The sequence below is a fragment of the Apostichopus japonicus genome, chromosome 21, assembly GCF_037975245.1.
Source record: "Apostichopus japonicus isolate 1M-3 chromosome 21, ASM3797524v1, whole genome shotgun sequence".
NCBI lineage: Eukaryota > Metazoa > Echinodermata > Holothuroidea > Aspidochirotida > Stichopodidae > Apostichopus > Apostichopus japonicus.
In genome coordinates, this window is record NC_092581.1 from 7,944,955 (window position 1) to 7,967,581 (window position 22,627).

The 22,627-nt window shown below is 36.2% G+C and overlaps 1 protein-coding gene and 1 long non-coding RNA gene across 3 annotated transcripts in view; both read left to right on the forward strand.

Moving 5' to 3' along the window:
• The window catches only part of LOC139963282 (uncharacterized), a 140,329-nt gene that overhangs the window by 44,912 nt on the left and 72,790 nt on the right, over positions 1–22,627 (forward strand). For both annotated transcript variants that reach the window (XM_071963941.1, XM_071963942.1), the window contains exons 7-8: positions 583–652; positions 7,597–7,699. In XM_071963941.1, coding sequence (XP_071820042.1) covers positions 583–652; positions 7,597–7,699 — 173 coding nt within the window. The remainder of the gene's footprint in view (positions 1–582; positions 653–7,596; positions 7,700–22,627) is intronic.
• On the forward strand, positions 11,354–12,673 carry LOC139963283 (uncharacterized). Its single transcript, XR_011791537.1, has 2 exons — positions 11,354–11,974; positions 12,401–12,673. It is a non-coding gene; the product is annotated as an uncharacterized lncRNA (long non-coding RNA).

The following is a 22,627-nucleotide window of genomic DNA, read 5'->3' on the forward strand; positions in this document are numbered from 1 at the left end:
TTTAAAACCTATTGTGCTCATGATTCTTTTTTTGTTTTGTCTGCTTTCATTTTGTAGTGCTTGTTAAAGTTAGATAGGATTTTCTATGCAGTTTGTACCCTGACTTGTCAATTTCACACAATGAATAACTAATCAGGGATTTGAAACTGTTTAGTTTGCATTTGCATGGGGTTGTACAAATGTGTAAAATGTCAGTTTGACATACTTTTAACAAAATCATTAATTCTTTGTTACCATTCATTTCTTACAAAATTTGTGAGAATGCTCTAGTTTGGTCACTTGGATTTAAGTTTCGAGTTACAGACTGTACGTTTAGTAAAATTGGCTACCAATCGACTAAATTGACAATCAACTGTCTTTTAATAAAGCCTTCTCATATAGAAACTTCCAGTAGGATATTGAATGAGATTCTTTCTTTGTTTCTGTCAGACATATAGCTGGGTTTAAAAATAAATTAAACAATAATTGGAAGATAACAATTGATTTCTTTTGTCTTCTTACTTTCATGATCTTTTCTTCATTTGATACGTAAAGCATTCACCGTTTACATTTTTGTTATGATATTTACAATTTACTTTGTAGGAATTTGCTTCCCACCGCAGTTTTGGCAGGAATATAGACAGTACTACACAACATACAAGACCATAAGAGAGTAAGTATTACTGTTACATGTTCTTTCCATGTTGAAATGGAGCTGCTAGGAGATTTAAATTGTTTACAATATATGAGAAAGCAAGAAGAATCTGATCTACAAGTTACTATTAGAGGAGTGCATCACTCTGAAGATGAGAGTGTCAAATACAGTGGGGATAGGTAAGTCATGGCTGCTTCACATATCTAAATAGGTAAATTTCAAATGCAAAACCTTGAATTGTGTAAACATCACAGAAGGTGCTTAATATGACTGGTCAGTAACATTACTGTATAGTTGTACCTTTATCTTGTCTCATTCTCACTGCAGCATATTAACATTAGCTTCCTTCATCAACATTTACTTAAAAAACTGTTATATCATGTAAAAGAACATGCCCACCCAATAGAGAGATCACAATTGCATGGTCTGATCCTGAGTATGCCTCCATACTAAATAAAGGATCTTGGCCAGTAAGGCTGTTGTAAAATGGTCTCCATTGCGTTGCATGGTCCTGAGTATGCCTCCATACTAAATAAAGGATCTTGGCCAGGTAGGCTGCTGTAAAATGGTCTTCATTGCGTTGCATGGTCCTGAGTATGCCTCCATTCAAACTAAATAAAGGATCTTGGCCAGGTAGGCTGCTGTAAAATGGTCTTCATTGCGTTGCATGGTCCTGAGTATACCTCCATTCATACTGAATAAAGGATCTTGGCCAGTAAGGCTGTTGTAAAATGGTCTTCATTGCGTTGCATGGTCCTGAGTATGCCTCCATTCATACTAAATAAAGGATCTTGGCCAGGTAGAATGCTATAAAATGGTCTTCATTGCGTTGCATGGTCCTGAGTATGACTCCATTCATACTAAGTAAAGGTTCTTGGCCAGGTAGGCTGCTGTAAAATTAGCATGTAGGGAGCCCAGACAGTGATGTTCAAGTTAGCACGTAGGGAGCACATACAGGGATCTTAAAATGATGATAAGGGGAAAATCTCTTTGAGACTTGAAATTTGAAAATACATTTGCAGTTAATAACCAAAATGCCAAACGCATTGAGGTTTGGATGACTTCATTGCATTAGACTTCTGCATTTTAACCAGAAATAGCTGTCGAAAAATAAATGGCCCGAACCACCATTTTGATACACTATGGCATGGTAAACACAGGTCAGTTTACTGTACCTGGCTATACACACCTCCACCAAAAACAATTGGGGTCTTGTGCTCAATGTTATGAATCCACACACTAAGTATGAGAAGTATCAATGGCTCCCATCGTTAGATATCATGTAAAAGGGTTTCAGAGTTTGACCTCTGGTGACCTCAAATGAGATTTGACTTCACAAGCAAGAGGAGTCTTGTACTCAATATGGCAAATCTATATACCATGTATTAAAAGTATCCATGGTTTCTACTATGAGAAATTATATTTGAAAGGTTTTCAGGCTTCGACACTGAAAATATTTTTAAAAGAAATGTAAGAACCAGCCACTATTGACAATATGCTGTGAATTAACAAATCCCCCAATAAAATATTTTGCTCAATCTCAGAACCAACTTTTAGGGGGAGGGGTGGAAAAGGGGGGAGGGGGAGGGTGGGAATGGGAATGGAGCAGATGGAAAATGGAAAAACGTTAAACGTTATACTTGGATACCATGTTTTGATCTGCAGTAGTTTGGGTGAAACCTTACCCTGTGTCAGCAGGCCTTTTGATGAATCACCTATTGCAAGTTAATGGTTATATCAACATGTTACTCGATATCTCTCGTGACAAGCACTTTGCTGTTGTATTCAAAGACAATGCTTTTCTCGTACAGTGACTTCTGTTATGGCCTGAGGGAATGGTTTTCAAACACGTTGAAAGTTTGAAGGAGAATTTTCTGACACTGTTTGGAAAATTGTTTGCTTTTATTTGTTTTCATCCCCTCTTTGAACTCAAAAGCCATCGCATGTTGCGTCAGTCCTCTGGGCGGTTTGTGAAGTCCTGCAGACGTCATGCCACTCATCCTATTCAATACTCTCTGCCCAACTTTTGTCATCATGAAGGTTTGCAAGAAAATGAAAATATTAAACAAGCTAGTATGTAGTGCTTTCCAACTATTGAAAAGGATTTGCATCATCAGCCTATACTTAAATGTAGTCTTCTGTTCCTCTTCTGACGTCATGTTACAAAATAAAAACATTATCTAGAAATAGGTTGTCTGATATCTATAGTGGCATAGTGGTGGGAATTCATAATAGTTTGGTAAATTTGATAATGTAATGATGTCAGAGTCGCTGCTGCTGCTTACGTAGTTACCAGAGAGAATTTACATCAATACACTGTAGTCAATGCAGAGGGCTTAAAGTGTGTAACCTTTGAGGCAGCTTAAAGTATGCTTAGCTCAGTCCTAATATTAGCCTGCCTTCCATTGTTCCAGGCTGCTCTATACCAGACTATTATTGTCATTTATTGAAGATCTTAGCCATAGATTCACAATAGCAGGTCATATGACATTTATGGCACACTTTCCAAAATGAATTTTACATAAATATTCTTGATTTGTAAAATATTCTTTAATAGTCAAATTGTGTTAAAGTAGTCTGCATTGTATCCCATGTGACTTTGATAGACTAGATCCACCTTTAAAGCTGTCTCACTGCTAGACTGTATATAAACATAGTAAATTCCACTTAATATCAATTTAGTCAAACCTCAATGTCGCACATAAAATCAAGACGTTATCAACATTAGAATCATTTCCTGTGAATATGGAAACATTGTTTAGTTAGTGCTCCTTTTATGTGGACTTTACATACCATGGTGGGAAGCTACGTGAGATTACTTCTCAATACAAAAATTCTACCAGTTTCTTTTAGACCACGAAAGAGACAAAGTTAAGGTTTCTGTATTTCACTACCATCTGTTTGAAGTAAACCTTTTATAATGCTTATTTCTAATTCAATATTGTGAATAATGTAGTACTACTTTGTTTATACAGATAAAACAGATAAAAAAATGAATTCAGTTGATTTTTAGTATGCATGTACATTTAATGTTTGAATCGGTAAATTGTTCTCCCAATTTTAGTTATTTATTAGACATAATAGATGAAAACACCTAACTATAAATTGCTGGAATTCCTTAAAGTTTCCATTAAATTCACAATACTTCTTTAAACTCTCTGGTGGTTTGCAAGGAAGGTGTCTATACCTAGTTACTGCAGTATTACAACAGATCACATAACATGCCCTCTTGTATGTAGGATTTCAGGAATATTTACAAAGTGCGAATTGACCTACCAGGTACGCAAGAATGAATAAAATACCACCTAAGGCTTAAAAATTTCAAAGTCAAAGTTGATAAAAAATGTGTCAGGAGTAGAGGTTACCCGGGCTACAATCCTCACCACATGTTCATTAATTGAATGATTTGCTCCCCTTGTTGACTGCCTCCAGTAAGGGTCTTTTAAGTCATTGCTGAACATTAAAATGGATGAGAAGGTGGGGATGACCCTAACACCGGGTAGAAACTATGCACCCTTCAAAGAATACCCGGTTGGTAGATAGAAATATTGAAGTTGATGGTTATTATGTCCCCACAAGGAGTGTAAGTAGATGAGAGTAAATGACTGCAGACAACCCCACTGGCAGCATTGTGTTAAAGAAGTCTATAGAGTCAAGGAACAACCGAGGGGCAAATCACTGTATACAGACATACTGCATGGATAAACATTAAGTAATATTTGATTCTCATGTATCTCATTGATGTAGTAAAGTGGTATCCATCAAACTGAATTATATCAGCATTTAAGAAATATCTAAAACATGACCAATGCATTGTGAGGACGTTCTACAGGATGGATTCAAACATATTACTTAGTAAGTCCTGTTGCTTTTGTTTTAGGATTATGGAGGGTAACATTGCTCTACATCAGGGACCCTGTGACTGAGGGCTGGGCTGGTTGGGGAAAATCCACAAAATTACCTCAATACTGCCAGATGAGAAGAAGCCTCTGTATATATTGTTAACCAGAACTTTTCAACAAATCGGCAATTTATTCTCCAAAATTTTGATTTTCCAACAAAAGGGTGCAAATTTTTAAATGAAAAAAGAACACTTTTTTAAGAAGCAAAAATGGTACTTTTCATGATCACAAATGGGCAAAATTAACTTTGAGGATGAGGCTGACTAGTTGTGAGTAAAGTCTTTAATCTTTGCTGGGCATGTTTCTTAGCTAAGGCAGGAAGACACAACTTTTGACTACTACTTAGTCTGCTTCCAATATTCTGATGATTTTAAGGTGATAGAAGTTCTGGAAAGAAACAAAATGAAAATGATGAAATGATGAAAACTGGAAATGATGAAAACCACAAAGCTTTAAGGCCAAATGTTGCTGTCCTTTGCTATGCCTCCCTTCCCACCCACCTTCTAAATGTCTGGCAACCCCACTGCATGCAGTGTGCTGGTACCGGCATAGTGTATTTATGTGGTGTATTAGGTAAATTGTATTCTTACTAGTCCTATGAAACTCACCACCGTCGGCATATATCTTGGACCGACTATGTCAATGTGGAGAGGTGCTAACAAACCTACCAACCATGGAGGGTAATGTGGTGTGCTACATTGTAGCAATCAACTCTTATTGTACTCTTTGAACGAATATTCTACAACAACTGAGGCCATGATCTCATAGCTACCACATTCCTTGTGAAACTATGCGAACAGTGTAATCTAAGTGGTAGAATTTTTCCAATGTTCACCCTAAATACCCGTTATAGTGGAGTTGTATAGTCTAGGGAACGCTTATCTCTTCAGAGCTGACAAAGGGTTAAATAATATGTTAGTAGCACCTGGGAGAATGTCATATTTTCTATGGTGGAGTGAGCCTTCCAGGTCATTTTTAATTTGATGTTGTGTAGTGATAAGGTGTGTTTTTCATTAATGTGTATAACCCTTTGTCTTGCTATTCTCTCTGATGCTATCTACCCCCTCCTCCTGGTTCTGGTGCTTCATCAGTACCCGGAGCTTCACCAGTACCCGGTGCTTCACCAGTACCCAGTACTTCACCAGTACCCAGTACTTCACCACACATTGAACTGGATCTAGACAGTGTTTCAGATTGTTATGTTTTTGCTTGGTAGTAAACATTGTGATTGTGGAGCAGGCCACCCTAGAGTGAATCTTTGTTATTAAATTTATTTGCCTTACATTTAAGTTGACGGGAGTAATTCAATATAAATTATCTCTGCAGTAAGCCACTTTAGTATTTAAGCTGTGCGCTGATATAAATGAAGTCAAAAGTTTGTGCTGCATGTAGACTGGATCATTTCTACCAGTGTAAAATGACCTTTCAAATGAGGTCAAGTAAATCTGAAACTAATGTCTGGTTCCTGCTTTACCATTGTTGTTTAAGATGATAGGGTGAACTATACTTCAAGTTATAGTTTCCTAACAATAGGTCTCAGGTCACCAAAGACCTTATAGAAAGTTGGTTATCACAACAGACTGACATAAAAGAGTTTCTCATGTATGATGCAGTTTCTGATCAACAAGAAACACAAGGGTCCAAAGGACTAAAAATAAAATGAACCTTATTATCTTAAGACTCGGATCATGTTGAACTGAATCCATGCTACCGATGTCATTTGATTCCTTTTGTCATTGTTATCATCATTGACGCCTCAGAATATGCTAAAAAGGAAACTAGAAAGTCACTTTGCATAGTACATGTAGTCTTGCCACATTTTATATCGGAACATTCAACAGTAACAAGATTTTAAGTGTTGTCCAGTATGGAGTGCAAGTGATCAGCAAGATTCTTGTGCTATTACCGACCTACATACCAACAATGAAATTCATAATATATGCTTGACGTTTGCGTTTGATCACATTTACACATTTTTCAGACTTTGTGACCTCTATTGAGCTTGTACCTCCACCAAATTTCAATATGGTTCCTGAATTTGCAAAAATTGAAAGTATATTACAAAGTATTGACTTCAACCAAGATATAACTTTTGAATTATCAGGTTAACAAGGTTTCAAACTTTCACATCTGTTGACCCCAAATGACATTTGAGTTTCACCAATTTCAATATGGTCCCTGAACTCACCTTTGGGGATCTATATACAAGTATGAACTTCAACCAAGGTGTACTTTTGATATATATAGCATTTACAAGATAGAGCATGGATCATGGATTCTACACACATACACACACACACATTACCATTGAAGAGATTCCTTTTGTCCTGAGCAAGGAACCAAACATTGCCACTTTTTCTCAAACTTCAAAAAGAACAACTAATGCCTGCCATCTTTAAATGACAAGCAAACACAGCTATCATTATTGGCCTGGACGATAGAGACGCATCAAACGACATTTCCAAGCAACTAAACGAAAAACCAACTTCCAGTTGAGAGATATGACAGTGTTCCTTAAAATCTAAGTAGGACATCATGATCATTGGGCTACACATATTTACATTTTTAAGGGTATTCTGTATTTATTGCAATGTTTGTTTTCTTCAATAGTTTCGGATTTGCAAATGTTTCAATCCAAACATGACCTCATGTCGCTGGCATGGGTTTCATTATCATCACATTTTACAGTAAGTTTCAACATGAAAAGAACAAAGATATAGTAAAAGGTTTCATTTGGTTGTGGCACTATGACCAGTCCTCTGACATCAGTTTTGAACCACAATATCTGCCAATTGGAGCAATATTTTCCATTGATATCTGGCAGAGTATTCTCCCTAAGACATCATATTGTTTAATATGAACATTACTAAAATGTCTTAGAACGATTTGATTGTCACAGCCCCCAGTAGTTTTAGAGTAATGGTGATCTCTTATTAAGTGCAAATCTGATTGCTTAATTGTACAAATACTAATATTGTAGTACTTTTGAATTGAAAAAAACAACAACAACAAAGATTGAGAGGTAATAAATAATTGACATGACTTATGATTTTGTTTCAGATTGCTGAATAACTTAAGGCAGACCAATGATGAATTTATGGAATATTGTAAGGAGCTGAGAGGAGCAGCCAGACAGTCTCTGGACTCACTGCTCTTACTACCGGTAAGTTTGATGTTGTCATGGTTACCATTATGATGAGTTTATGGAATATTGTAAGGAGCCGAGAGGAGCAGCCAGACAGTCTCTGGACTCTCTGCTCTTACTACCGGTAAATTTGATGTTGTCATGGTTACCATTATGAGGTTGGCATGCTGTAAATTTACATAGTTTCTAACTTACATGTCTCCTCACAACATCTGTGCTCTCACACTGTTGATCCTAGAGCCCACTGATAATCAGTAAGCACTGATCCAACCAGTGACAGGACACTTTTATTAGTGCATCTGAGTGGATTTCTGACTCTTGAATTATCTGAAAATTAAAAAAATACCACAAAACTTAATGAATGAATTTGTGCAGATGCATACATATTGGCTTTGGATGCTTTGCTATCAAACTGTAGCTGTCGGTTTTATTCAAGACACTTGTTGACATGTTTAGAACCAAGATGTTCAGAAGATGATATTTAGCCTGGTTATGTTCAAAGCTGTTTTGTCATTCAGTAATGATAGACCACATACCACAGGAATGCTTCAATATATCATAATTTGCAGAGAGAATGGTAAAGCTTATGATCTGTGTTAAACTACAAGATTGACCCATCACCACTTATTGACTTTGCTTGGACCCTTGCCAAGTGCAAGAAGTTGATCAACAAGAGATTGACTTTATAACAACAAGAATCCAAACAAATCAACTTAATTACCTTCAAGTTTTGTATGTTCTCAACAAGAACATTGTACCAAGACATTTGGCTGACCTCATCATGTTGATGTAAACCATAATTTAATGGGAATAAACAGTTTTGAATGTTTGGAATTATTTGATCTTGAAAGAGCAAACTAGGAGTGGAAGAAGTAGAGTTCTTCAGACTGATCATCATTCAGTAAACATTCATTAAGTGGAGAGTAAAGTGTCCCTCTTCTGTATGTATCCATATCAGTTAACTTACTTCATTTGAGTTCACTTTGAAGTTTACTCTCATGTAATAACCACTCTTTGTCCCTGTCAGTCTTCATCAGGCTATATGTCAGCTAGTGCAGCAAACACAGGAATTATACATGTTAAGGTTATACAAAGTTTAAACCTCACTTGTGGAGCAGCAGTGTGGTTTACCCTAACAAACCTATTAATATCCAGACTGTTTTGGGACCATACCTGTTAATGTGTCAGAACTAAGTCATATTTACAGAGCCTACAAATCATCTCAACTCCTCTCTTACTCAAATCTCTGTGCCAAGTTAGGATTGCGTGCAAGGACCTGAAAGTTTCTCTGTTATATTCTGATTACTTTAATTTTAATGACATACCTTGCTTGTCACAGTAATTTTAGTTTAGTAGCCCCTCGAGCTTAATAGTACACAGAGGGTTACATGATACACCTCAATATCGGTCTGAAGAAATTGACTAGCGACAAGCAAAACTTCTTTTAAGTAAAGGACCAAAGAATATTTTCAGCATGCTTTCTGGTTTTGCTTTCAAATTAATAATTTTTCTCCATATATTTTGTTTTCTGATTTTGTGATATCATTTTTGATATATATATATATTGTTTTAAATCTGAAAGTCATATGGAGTTCAAGGACAGGGGAGTCTGGCCTGTTGGTGTACAGTATAATCCTTGTTATCTGTCACTGTTGATTGAGGTTTGCTTCAGGACTAAGGTTTTGCCTAAGACCCATGCCATGGTTTTGATATTTGTTTGAAGAGATGCACCTTAAATTCTGTGTATGGAAACTCTTTAAATATTTGTACCTAGGAGACTTTTCATGGGTAGTATGAACAAAATTCAGGGCATTGGTTAAACAAAACAAACATTTTCAATTTTATAAGTTACTGTCTTTTTATGGTTTTTATAATCTTTGTAAATGATGGATGAGCAGTTAAACTAGAAATTAATATATTTTGCACCTGGCCCGAAAGAAAAACATAAATCGTTTCACTGAAGTTATGTAAACATATAAGTTTGGTAGAGTTACCATGCACTTAGCTGAACTTGGAAAGTTGTCATTATTTCAAGGTCAAATTTGAGGAGCAAATTGTTTTAATTGCATTAATCCCTGATGTTGCTTTCATTACTATATCCTTACAAACTCCTAATCTACTTAACAACAGATTAATCCCATTCATTGTGTTAACATGAATGCATTGTTGCCAGCATTGAGTCAATGATGCTGTTTACCTGGAACAACAGGTGCTATAAAATGATTACAACTACAGCATTGCCGAGTACCTTGAATATGCAAATAAGCTTTGTCCTTGGTACATATTGCAAGACAATGTTGCATCTATACTAAACATTGAAACATTGAATCAAACATTTCTCCATGTGTCATACTAATTCTGCCTTGTATTAGGGTCATTGAATAGAAAAAGTATTATAAACAGTGACAAATAATGTACTTAACTTGTGACCTTGACCTGAAATATAGATCCTCATTATTAAATCCATTGCCAGTGACCCTTATTCACCCCTGCCTGTCCTAATTTTCAACCCAAGGACCTTGATCAGCAAGTCTTTTTTTCCCACTCCATCTGTCACTAAATGCTTGGCAAGATATTTATGGAGAATTAACTGGATGGATTACTTGTACCTGCCAGACCAGCCATCAGTTCTCCAGCTAGCCCTCCACCAGTAGTATACATCCCTGGACATGCAATAGTCACTGATTGTATACAGTCATTATGTAGTCAATCTTAGCCAATTAATGCCAGACTAGCCATCAGTTCTCCAGCTAGCCCTCCACCAGTAGTACATCGCTGGACATGTAATAGTCACTGATTGTATACAGTCACAAGGGACGAAATAACTGGGTTCGCATAGCAATTTGCTACCCAAGAATTGCCAGTTGCTAATCAATATTACTTTTGATTAGCAAAAGATGCAGTACCTGCTAATGCTAATTGCTATTTCCAAGAATTGTCGAGCAATTATTGCTAATCAATTCTCTAAAACTATTTCGTCCCTTGAGTCATTATGTAGTCAATCTTAGCCAATTAATGCCAGACTAGCCATCAGTTCTCCAGCTAGCCCTCCTCCAGTAGTACATCGCTGGACATGCAATAGTCACTGATTGTATACAGTCATTATGTAGTCAATCTTAGCCAATTAATGCCAGACTAGCCATCAGTTCTCCAGCTAGCCCTCCACCAGTAGTATACATCCCTGCACATGCAATAGTCACTGATTGTGTACAGTCATTATGTAGTCAATCTTAGCCAATTAATGTCACATGACTTTGCAAGGGTCCTAACATCACTGTCGCAATCATACTGTTCTAAAAGCATCAATATGTTGGATTTGCAAAGGAAATGATACAGTGTTCGGATCCTATGTAACAGTTTTGAAGGCAGTAAAGTTTGTTTCCTATGCAGCTATTGCATTACAAAATTGGAACTTGCTATACAAGTACACAGATGTATATCAGTTTTTGTGCTCAGGATCCATAGTATTAAATAAGAGGCAAAATCCAGAGTCTTCAAAATAGCTACACAAATTTTGAACATTAAATTGTTCCTAGTTATAATATGCTATGGTTCCTTTGTAGAGCAGTTTGAGCATTTTGCATTACTGCATAAGTTATTCACTGATGCCTGTAAAATACTAACATGCTGTAATTTGGAAAATCCTGCTGTCTGGTAATGAAAAGTAACCAATGTGATTTGTTAAAGTGGCCATGACACGAAAATTTCAAAGTCCTATATTTTTGGGATCCATCAAAGAATGTTCTCTAAAACATGTATCAACCAATCTGCCAGTTTAAAACTTGATTTTTCAAGTCGAAAATTGAGAATGAATTTACCCTTTTCGGCGTTTGAAACTTTGTTTACTCGAAAATTTTCCGATTCGCATGACGTCATGTGACGTCACGTTTTGAACACATATTTGTTGTCGCTGCTACGGTACCATTCACGTACACAGTAGACAAGTACACATACCACTAGTAGTTACTAAACAAAACACCGATCACAAGTGCGATATCAAATCAAAATTTCCTGTGAAATGGCGGATCCAGAGCCAAATGCGGCAACCGAAGTTCAAAGTGATTATGGTTCTTCACTAGGCAGTGAAATTGGGCTATAATTAGAGTGCCCTTTCTCATATTCGAAGCAGAGAGTGAAGGCGATGATCATTCCAATATTGAACCGAACGCTGAGGGTGGAGCGGAGGTGTTAGAACCGTATCAGTTCGAGCCTGTTAAACGAGCCGAAATTGAAGCTCCACAACATATCGAAGAAGAAATCCGTTCGAAACCATTGCAAGGAACATACAACGTGGTAAGAATTTATTAACGAAGCATTTAAAAACAAAATCCAGTCCATTTTGTGCATGTGTTGTTGGAATTCGCGGAACACCCTAAACCGTATTGTGCGTTGTGTTACGGTAACTTACAACCCATATGTAGAGTGTGTAGTACTAGTAGGGTTGGTTGCATACTGAAAGTTTGGCTCGGGGATGTAAGTTGCATTATGCAGCCATGCTAGGTAGGCATATGTGTTATTTCATACTCATTATTACTTGGCTAGTACTTTGGCCTGGAGTTTTGCAAATCAATTTTCTGAAACAAAAGAATGTTTCATGATACATGGAAGGTGTAAAATCACAACAAATGTAACCATAACTGTACATTGTGTGCCTGCTTGTTATTGTGGACATCATGGCCAACATTAATACATTTTGAACTTTCATAAATTTTTTCCCAGGCAGTACAGATACATAGCCTACGGTCAACAGGTTCAATGATACTTGGGGTTCCTAGCAAGACACGTCAGGGTTGTGCTACCATCATGTGCAGTCCAAAGGATCAGAAGTGATTTTCCAGCCAATGGTCATTACACTGGATTCAAGTTGCCAGGAGAAAACTCATTGTATAGGAAGCCTTTCTAAACTACGATTGTGTTGGATTATCAATCCGTCAGGGTTCCCTCAGTGTTGATATATTGAAATTCAAGACTTTTAATTCAGGATGAAAAGGTTATTTTCCAGACCCAACATCAACAATAAAAGAAAAGGCATGTTTTGAAGCATTTGGACACAAGTATTGGCGTGACCGTGATGTCATATAAAATGTGCATAAGGGAATGGGCATTGACCTTTTTAGGGGCATTTACCTCGTTTGATTCGTACCTTTAATCTGGAAGCCAAAATATCCATATCACCAATGATATTTGACAGAAAAGTCATAATAAAGACCAATGGAGTCAGCAGAACTCTTGAATGTTTAGACTGTTTCTTCAGCAGCAGTTGGTTTGTTTTGTAGTCTTTCTTCAAAAACTCAGCAGTACACCCTGTTAATGGTCTTCGATTGTTTTAATGCGTGTGATGCTGTGTTTCACATTGCCCATCAGTGTTGTACGTGTCGTCGTGCGTGGGTAACATTTTTGCATGTGAGTTGCGTCGTGCAGTGTTTCTTGGTTTAAATAACCCTGTATTGTATTTGCTTCTGGATTATTCTAATTAATTTGTCACAACAACGATTGATAGCGATGGACATGCAACTGCTTTGTAGGCTTAAAGCAAAAAATTCATGTAAGTTGTTTTCTTTTAACCTCCTTTGATGTCACAAATTACATTAGTGTAATTTAAGAATGATAATGTTAATGGAAAGTACAGTTTTACTTTTATGTCATATAATACAATGATTGTTGTTAATGTTAGTTCAGATTGTCCAGAATGACTGTCTAGAACTGATATTGAATAAATTTTGTTCAATGATTTAACACTTGAACTATGTTGTGTGAATTTTTGGCTCTGTGACTTTAAAATAAATCGCTTTGAGATTTAATTAAACAACCTTTGGAATAAAATCTTTTTACCTACCTATTTTGACCCATCCCCATTACCCCCACTCCCTCCACAACATAATAAATGGTTTTCCTGGAATAGGAATAAGAAATTATTGCCATAATTAACTGATCCAGCATATTCCAGAAATAAATTGGGGCACTGAGATTTGTTCACAAGAAGATGTAACCCATCGCTTCTGAAGCTAACCTCATAGCTTATTAGTATACAATAGAGCAATGAAGGGGGTGTTAATTTAGATGATACAGTAAAATCTCTTCGTCTATTGCGACTTCAGTGTAGTAACGCTAATACTATAGTACTACTAGTGCTCGGCGCGCTACCTCCTAAGGATCGCCACTTGCCCCATTGGAGGTTTTCTGTTCCCCGATCTGGTCTTCAGAGTAGTTTTTTGTGGATTACTTGACAGAAGAATGACTTTTTTATGTCGAACCGTTAAAGTCCATTTGTTTTATTTCATAACAAAAAGGAGGGATCGTAGTATGCTTCCGTGAAGTGTTCGCTTCATTCGGAGCTGCATACTGGCTAGGTCCAGTGAAATCGGCGCTGGTGTTGTGCACTAACTTGGTCATAATCGCCGTGTTTTTTTTCGTCCTTCAGCCATGGATGAAGGCTAATTGCATGGGTAATGATATTTATGCAGCCCCAACAACACAACGGACCGGCATTTCTCTCGGATAGTTTACAACAGTTGTAAAACAACTTGAAATTTCTAACGATATAGCGTAATACAGTGGTTGTTCTCTCAGTGTAAATGTGCGTGTACTGTATATGGAACGGTATGATCGTCGCGCATCCGATACATGCCTGAGCTTTGCACATGTGTTCCTAACATGACGTCATCATTGTCTTGTTGTGAAATCGCATTCTCAGATATCTATTTTCGGATGCGAATATTAAAACGTTAATTACTAATTAGTCCTTGAGGTTTTCAAGGTGTTGAGGATAGTTTTGAACATAGATTTTCTCATGGATTCAGAGGAAGTTACTCTCGATGAGTTGGATTTTTCGTGTCATGGCCTCTTTAACATAGTTTTTGACTATGTGTGAATAGTATTTATTCATTTTACGTAAACATACCTTCTCCACAAATACTATGCACACATTTCACTAATTTAGTTGCATTTTACACTTCAGGCACCCTTTAAATTTGATATTCCTCTTAGCGGGAAAGGGGTGATGGGATTATAACAGACAGCCATCAAAACCAAAGGATGTCTGATATTAAAAGCCTGTAGACAGTAAAAACAATAGATGAAGAATAGTCACCCATCTGTATCTTATAAAAGTGGACCCTTGGGGATACACCTAGAAATCCTACAGTTTTATGGTTTGACAAGGACCTCTCTGAAGTCAGTAGAGCATTTAATTTTAGTAATGCGTGAGGCTTTTGTTCCAAATTTATAGTTAGGTGTGACCAGAGATCAATACCTTGTTACAATCTGACATTTTGACATGGACAGGACTTTCCTCAAGGAATCATTCAGAAGATAATATATTGGTTGGAATGCAGAAGAATGTTTGGCCTGATCTTCTTCACCTGTTTGAGATGTATGTATTGATGAAAATACCAGTGTGTCAATTGATAAGTTGCAAATAGTAGAATTAGTTATTTTAATTTTCCATCTGTTATTTCATGCTCAACAAATTTAGTGTCTTCTTGAGTATACATTTTGAATTCTTGTTTAGCAGTTTAAATCTTTAAAAGTAAAGTTCTTGTAACATTGTTCCTAACTTACCTGTCTCCACTAAGACTATCCATTCAGTTAACTATTATAAACTTAATTTATATCACTGTTGTATCACCGTTTTTTAATCCTTGTTTTATCGTGATTTGTGTTGTCGTATAGTGTAACCGTGTATGACTGATTTGCTTAGGCATGGTGGCCGGGATATCAGTCAAGTCGTTTCCAATACTGCTCAGTGAATGAGTGATCATATGACATCACTGTAAAGCACTAATTTACTGTAAACTAGTGTACTGTACAAACTTACTCGAAATACATCCATGCCACCATCAAGAACATGGCATCTCTAAGGGTGACGCAGAAGCATGAGTCCGAGATTTACTTCTTGGAAATAAATATATTAATAAGTAACGAAGCTGTCCCTTTGGAATACTAGAGGCTATGTATTATAGTCACAAAATACATTGCTTTGAACTTTATATCGAAACCAACTTTTATAATCTCAATTAGTTGAGGCAAGTTTAGATTTCTAAGTGTTGAGCCTCTGTTCTGTTAAAGGTAAGGTCCACTGTAATAATTCAGTCAGTTAAATTCTAGTAATGATGTCATAATGAAATAGAAAACAAACAAGTTGTTTAGTATTTGTTAACAGTAATTATGAAAACCAATCAGTAAATGTACAAGAGTTGGAACAAATTTTCTTTGAGTAGTATTTGTGAGTTGAATTTTGTATTGTTTTGGTACTTCTCCTTTAACATGGTCATCTGCTATGATGCTGTATCTGAACAGGTCAGTTTGCACAAAACAGTAAGGCTAAGGCCAGTATGGGTCAATTTTGATTGGGTTTCTTTGAAAGTTTTTGGACACATTTAAGCTGAAGCATAATTGCCATTTGAGCAGTAGAAGTTGGACATCAATTTGGAAGCACTTGAGTTTTTATCGAAATCTAGAAAACACTGGAACGATAGAGTGAGAGATGAGTAGAAAGGTAAGCTGAATCATCATTGCTAGTAGATAAGATAAACATAAACAACCTTGTTTGGTAGTAAGCTAAACATCTAATTCACATCTGTGGTATCCATGGTAATTTCGTTAACTCATCAGTTTACTTGTAGTAAATATGTTTGCAGAGACTTCCTGACAATATAGGATCTAGTGAATATTGTAAAAGTTCAGAATTGGTCATGTTCTCATACCATAACCTAGCATTGAAAATATTCAAGAGAGAGAGAGAGTAGCTTACCTTAATGCATAAATTTCTTGTTAGTCTATACCAATATCCTACCAGAAGCAATGAAAAATAGTTATAAACTGGTGTTTGCAAAGGAAAACATTTGCATTAAATTTGTGGGAAGCAAAATAAATTGCACTAGAATGTGTAGCTAATATTAGGAGCAACCAATGGCTATATCCATATGACCTCAGAGATTGGAGGGGATTGGGGGGGGGGGGGGGAGTTGGGATCAGAGAGGTGTACAATGATGTGTAAATAGCATTACATACCATAGTCAGAGTGACACTAACAACCCATTTGTGAAATGCAGCCATATTTGGTGCCTGAATACCCTGTGTGTGGGTGCCTGAACACCCTGTGTGCAGGTGCCTGAATAGTGAATACCCTGTGCATGGGTGCCTGAATACCCTGTGCGTGGGGCCACAAAGGTTATGATAGTATCCAGAAGGGACTGAGCATCACTGTTGTAATGTGTTAAGTTCACTCATAGCTGTACCAGTAGCTGTTGCCTTGAATGGCCCTCTTGAGGTAGTGCTAACCTGGCAGAGGTCAAAGTTCAAGTCATCTAAGCCATGGTATTTCTTAAGGCTATGTTGGCTTTATATTTTAAGTAAATACTGGAGGGACTGGATATGGCTTCTTGTCCTCAGTCATATTGCAGTCATTTTATAAATTTAGTAACAGGCCGTGTTTGGCTCATGTCTTTATCATGCTCCCCTTAAAGGCATTGAAGACTCGCCCCAACCGCGTGCCGCGCTCTGACAAAGTTTACTTTCTGTTGCTTGCAAATGACGTTGTCTTCTTGTTGCTACAAAATCATGCAGACAGTAATGAAATTGGATACCTTGTTATCTTTTATCTAGACCTGAGATGTCCACGCTGCTATGTACACTGTGTTGTGGGTATTGACTAGGGTTGGGCGATATTTGCTTTTTAACATCACGATAAATAGATAAAAAATTATCGCGATATTTCGATAATTACGATAATTTTTCCTCTATCAGAATTAGCGTAAATGTCGAGCTTTGAGTGGACGGAGAAAGAGAGATATATGGTGGGGACATTCAAAGAGAATATCTGAGTTTGTTATGAACTGTTCCCTTGAAAATAAATAACCACGGAAAATTTTAGTATTTTTGCGTGTCTGGCGATAAAAATTTGTAAGTTGAGGATTCAAAATACTGACAACTTTTTAAATTTAAATTGTCACGAAAATGATGAAAATTTTGAAATGACAAGTTAGAGTAGCTATATTATGTGATAAAATGAAAATAATTTAATCTGTCTTTCAATCTTTAAAAAGTTTAACTTACAAAACTTTCGATATATATGAAACAAACTACGTTCGGTAAAGACCCGTTTCTAGACTGCCTAACAATGAACAGCGTGCACTATACGTACATCAGTTTACAACTGCAGTGTTTACCCCTACTTAAATATCACGGTAGGCTGCAGTACATGTGCTGCGAATTTTCCCAGGTACCTTGCCAAACAACCCCCCTGTCTAACACCTGTTTGTTAACATTTTTGGCACGTTTCCAAAAAACTTTTCATGGAGTAAACTATTTTGGCTCCACTCTAGAATAACTTAGGTCAGTCAATAAAGGATCGGTAAAGTTATGCGAAATATTATCTTAGACGTTCAAGAAAAGTAGGTAAATATCCCCGTAACATTAAGGTAAGAAAAACACACCTCAAGCCAACCGACTCCTCCGCATGAACAAAACAATCTATTCCCCATGATACACGAGGCACAGTCTACAGTATACCAGACATAGCACGATATCAAGGCCCCAATAGCTACAGTATGGCCATCTTTATGAAAGTAAACCTTGCAATCCCATGTTTTAGGCCACTTTGCATGATTAACTAAATGCTAAATATTGTTTCCATGTCCTTGTAGAAAACGTCAACTTCGCAAAATACAATAAGTTATGTTTTTGTTGTTACGTGAGATCCGTAACCGACGAAGTGGTTAGGCTATTTACTATACACTTAACTATGGTAGGATATTAATTTTTCCTTTTTTTTGTGTGGAAATTCTAGAAAATACTTTCTTTTCCTCCCGCTTAACACCAGATGTGGACTTATGGTTTATTCATAAATGGGTGAACTAGAGCCTTGTTTACATGACATTAGTTGCATTTAGATACGATATGCCAGTTTCGCGTGAATTTTTCGAAAGTATTTTGCTTGATCTTTCGTAAAATTTGAAAGGTGTACCAACTTACTGTTCGTACACAATTGGTAATTTCTCTACTGATTTTCAGAGTTTTTCCCTCTACAGACTACAGTCAATGTTGTAAAAGACGTTTTTTTTACGAAGTTCAAAAGTCAGTAAATGAAGTTGATAAACTTTATTTCTTTCCAACTTTCTCAACCATGGAATGCTAAAATAACATTTACACATAAAACGGAAAAAGGATAATCACATTTTTTTTCCCACATTTATTTCAAATTTCTTTCACAAGAAATTATCGTCATATGTTCAATCCTCAAAAAATATCGTCTTGAAAAAAAATTATCGCGATAATAATAATTTTCGATATATCGCCCAACCCTAGTATTGACCGTAGCTGTATGTATTGACTGTACACTAGTGTTGAATTACCGGCGGTAGCAAGCTGTGTGTGTATTTTCTGGGATCGATGGTGACGTCTAACACTTCTGTTACACCTCATTCGAAACTAGGTCAGATTACCGGCATGAGATGTGTCTTTGTGCGCGTTTTCTTCACACCCTTTAAAGTGAGTTCTGTTCTGAAATGGAAATACTTAAATCTGTTCTGTTACAAAATGGAACTTTGTTTAAGCTGCTTATCTGGTGAACCATGAAAAATGAGAAGGTTTTTTCCAAGTTCAATTTGCCACACACAGTTCATCAATCCAATTCAACATGTTAAGTCAAATTTTGAATCTGAAACTAAAACATGAGTAGTTTGCATGTGTTACATTGGTGATACCATTGATGTGTAGTGTTGCATATTCATTACTGAACTCACATTTAGTTGAAACTAATCTTTGCCATTATATTCAATGTATTTAATTTAATTGCTACCATTAGCTTGAAGCAAACAATTGAAAACTGCCTTTTACATGTGTTCTATATCCTATATGAAAATGTCTTGCTGATTAAATGTTGAAGGTTGAATCAAATCCATTAATTACTCACTCATTAACATTCATTTGGTGAAAAAAATTAACATGATCTCTTAGTTTCGTTAACTGCAATCTTATTTTAAAATTTACTCATATGTTTGGAAAACTATATAACTAAGCTCAAAAATCTGCTTTAACACTTTAACACAGTCATTTTCCAGTTTGTATTACAAAGCAAATTTCCGATAACTTTTTGATCCAATACATCAAATAAATGTTACACTTTTTTCTCTTTCAATATCTTGATAACCAAAGTGGAAAGTAAGAAGTATGGTGTATGGTAGATTTTGTCAGAAGGACCCATTACAACTTTTAGTATTTTGATACAAATTTCAGCCTTTAATATCACTATCCCCAGTCATTCAGTCACTGGCTCTGTTGGAGAGCTCTCTGAGGGTGAAACTAAATCTGTAAATTGAAGGATGGATGATTTGGCATCTCCTTGCTTCTGTTTGGGACATATTTATGACCATAGTGCTTTCATATATATACAGTTAGATTCATATTACCTTATTTTGATTATGCTAAAGTAACATAAAACTTGGACTGGTTGACTTCTATACCCCATCCAAGATAATATCTTGATTGCTTCATAAAAGTATGCCACTGTTATTGATTGATGGTGATGACATAACTCAAAGAGATTTAATCTTTTCAATAAATTTAAATCCAGGTACCTTTTTTTTATGCAAGAATGGATCCACCATGATACTTCAAAATACATTATAGTGAAGCATAATAGTGATGAGCTTAAGTGTTAGATCTATACTGGATATATATATATATACACACACACACATATATATTGGATGGGTTGTCCCTTGTTTGTGCTGGTATGGTGCCTATTTTGGCATGGGTACAGAAATAACAAATAAATAATGGGAAAATGTTAGTATTTATGTTGAACTGAAAGTGAATGTTAGAACCTTTCCTTGACAAACTGTTTTAAGAGATTAAATTTAGGACCAACAATGCCTGGTTTGTGACCTAACCAGCAGTCACCAGTAGTTATTGCTATCATACAGGGATGGTATTCTCTGGTGTCATTCCCCAGGGTCCTACTCTTGGCAGGCTGGTCTTCTAACCACAACTTTTATTACATATCTTCCCTTAAATCTGTGCAGCTTTTTATAGCTCTTGAGGTTTCATTTCTTAGAATTTTAGTAAGTGCTAATTGGAGCTCTGTGTTTCATGTCAAGAGCATATATTCTCCAATGAAGGGTGTCTTTGAATAGTGGTTTTTCCTTGTGGAGATATCAGGATGTAGACACATGACTAGAGTGACTCTGCTTTAATTTAAAACCGATCCTAGCAATTATTTATTCCTGGATAACACTGGAGTTTATTTTGATCTATTTTTTCTATTTTTTATTTATTAAATTGCATTAATAAATTACAAAAAAAGAAGGATATAGTGTCAGTAGTGTCAAAATAATCAGCATTGCAGTCAACTGGGTAGCAATAATGTGAAGGCACCATGGCAACATATTGGTTTCAGATTGATCATTTAGTTGATTTCATTTTGTTACTATACTTTTTTCTTCCACATTTGTGAAAAGGAGAGGGGTAGGGTGGGCTAGGAATTGATTGGCTTGGTAGCAGGTTTGAATAGGACTTCAGAAATTGACAAGGACAAAGGTCAAATGTCATATCAGGTCAAATAGTGAAAACAGTATAAATGACACCCAGATGGCTGTTTTATGACTAATTCACACAATGTGGATTCTTACCAGTTATATAGCAACTGTACAACAAGTATAAGGAAACTTATAATTTTACTGTGATAATTTAGACAAATACAGTACACAATAGGAGGATCCTAATTGATCATATTGATATTATGTCATTAACAATCTCAAAAACATTGATATTCTAGTTTTTCTCAGACTTCCATTTTCACTTCTTGGCGATTGAAATTTTCCTCCATTCCAAACAATTCTTGTCAGGGTCCACATGCATAAAGTCACATCCACATAATTGTCATAGTACATAGTGTAGGTGGAGTCTATGGGGAAGGTCTTCTATTGTTACAGAGGATTAATACTGGAGGCCTAGAGGAGGAGGATCAATAGAATGTTAAAATAGCTGTTCCATTGATTTGGAAAGTAAACCCATTCAGATGCACCCATGAGTGAGTAAAGAAGGACTTTCTACAGAACACTTTAGTCAGGCTCTTATAGAGTCCATCAGTTGAAAGGGAATGTAACTGTCAAACCAGATGAATGGCTTATTTCAAGTGATATCATTGAGAAAGTCCATAAACTCTAGGACACAGTGAGGAAATTGCAATTCTGTTATATGCAAAATCTTTTCTTAAAATTTGAGAAAGAATTCCAGACTATAAATTGTTAACCCCAGCTTCAAAGACTGACTTTATGTAATGCTTTCCTTTCAATGACTTTTCAAGAGTTAAGCCTTTAAACTCTTCACATTCCTGTCCTAAGAACTGGATCCTTTACACAGAAAGTTAAAGGTATGGCTTGTGTGAGCTTGGCAACATAGTGTTATTGTATCTGAATAAGTAGGTGAATATATATAGCCTGGCCAAGTTTGTAATTCAAGAAGAATAGATTAAAGAATAAAGATATGAATTCCAAGGAAATCAGTACTACCATGGCCTCTTCTCCATTATATTCCACCTAACAGGCATTCATTACCCCTCTCTCCCCCCCTCATCCACCCCTTACCTCCCTTCATATTACATTCTTTGTGACATTCAATGTCACATTTTGAGTCTAGATTGCAGATTGATTTCTATTTGGAAAATTGTTTTAACATTACAAGAAAGATTAGAATATGAAACCATATTTTTATCATTGTTTTGATACCATTGTCATGGAGTAGATAATAACACCTATATATAACTTCTCGCATTTGCTGGTAGTAAATTTTACATTTGATCAAAATTTTGTGAGGGCGCTATATCTGTAAAGATGTGTTCTTCTTTTTCTTAATGACGTGAGAAAATCTTAGAGCAATTTGACGCTATTCAGGTGCCAGCTTAATAGGGAAATGCTTATATATTTTGCATTGGAAGACAATAGG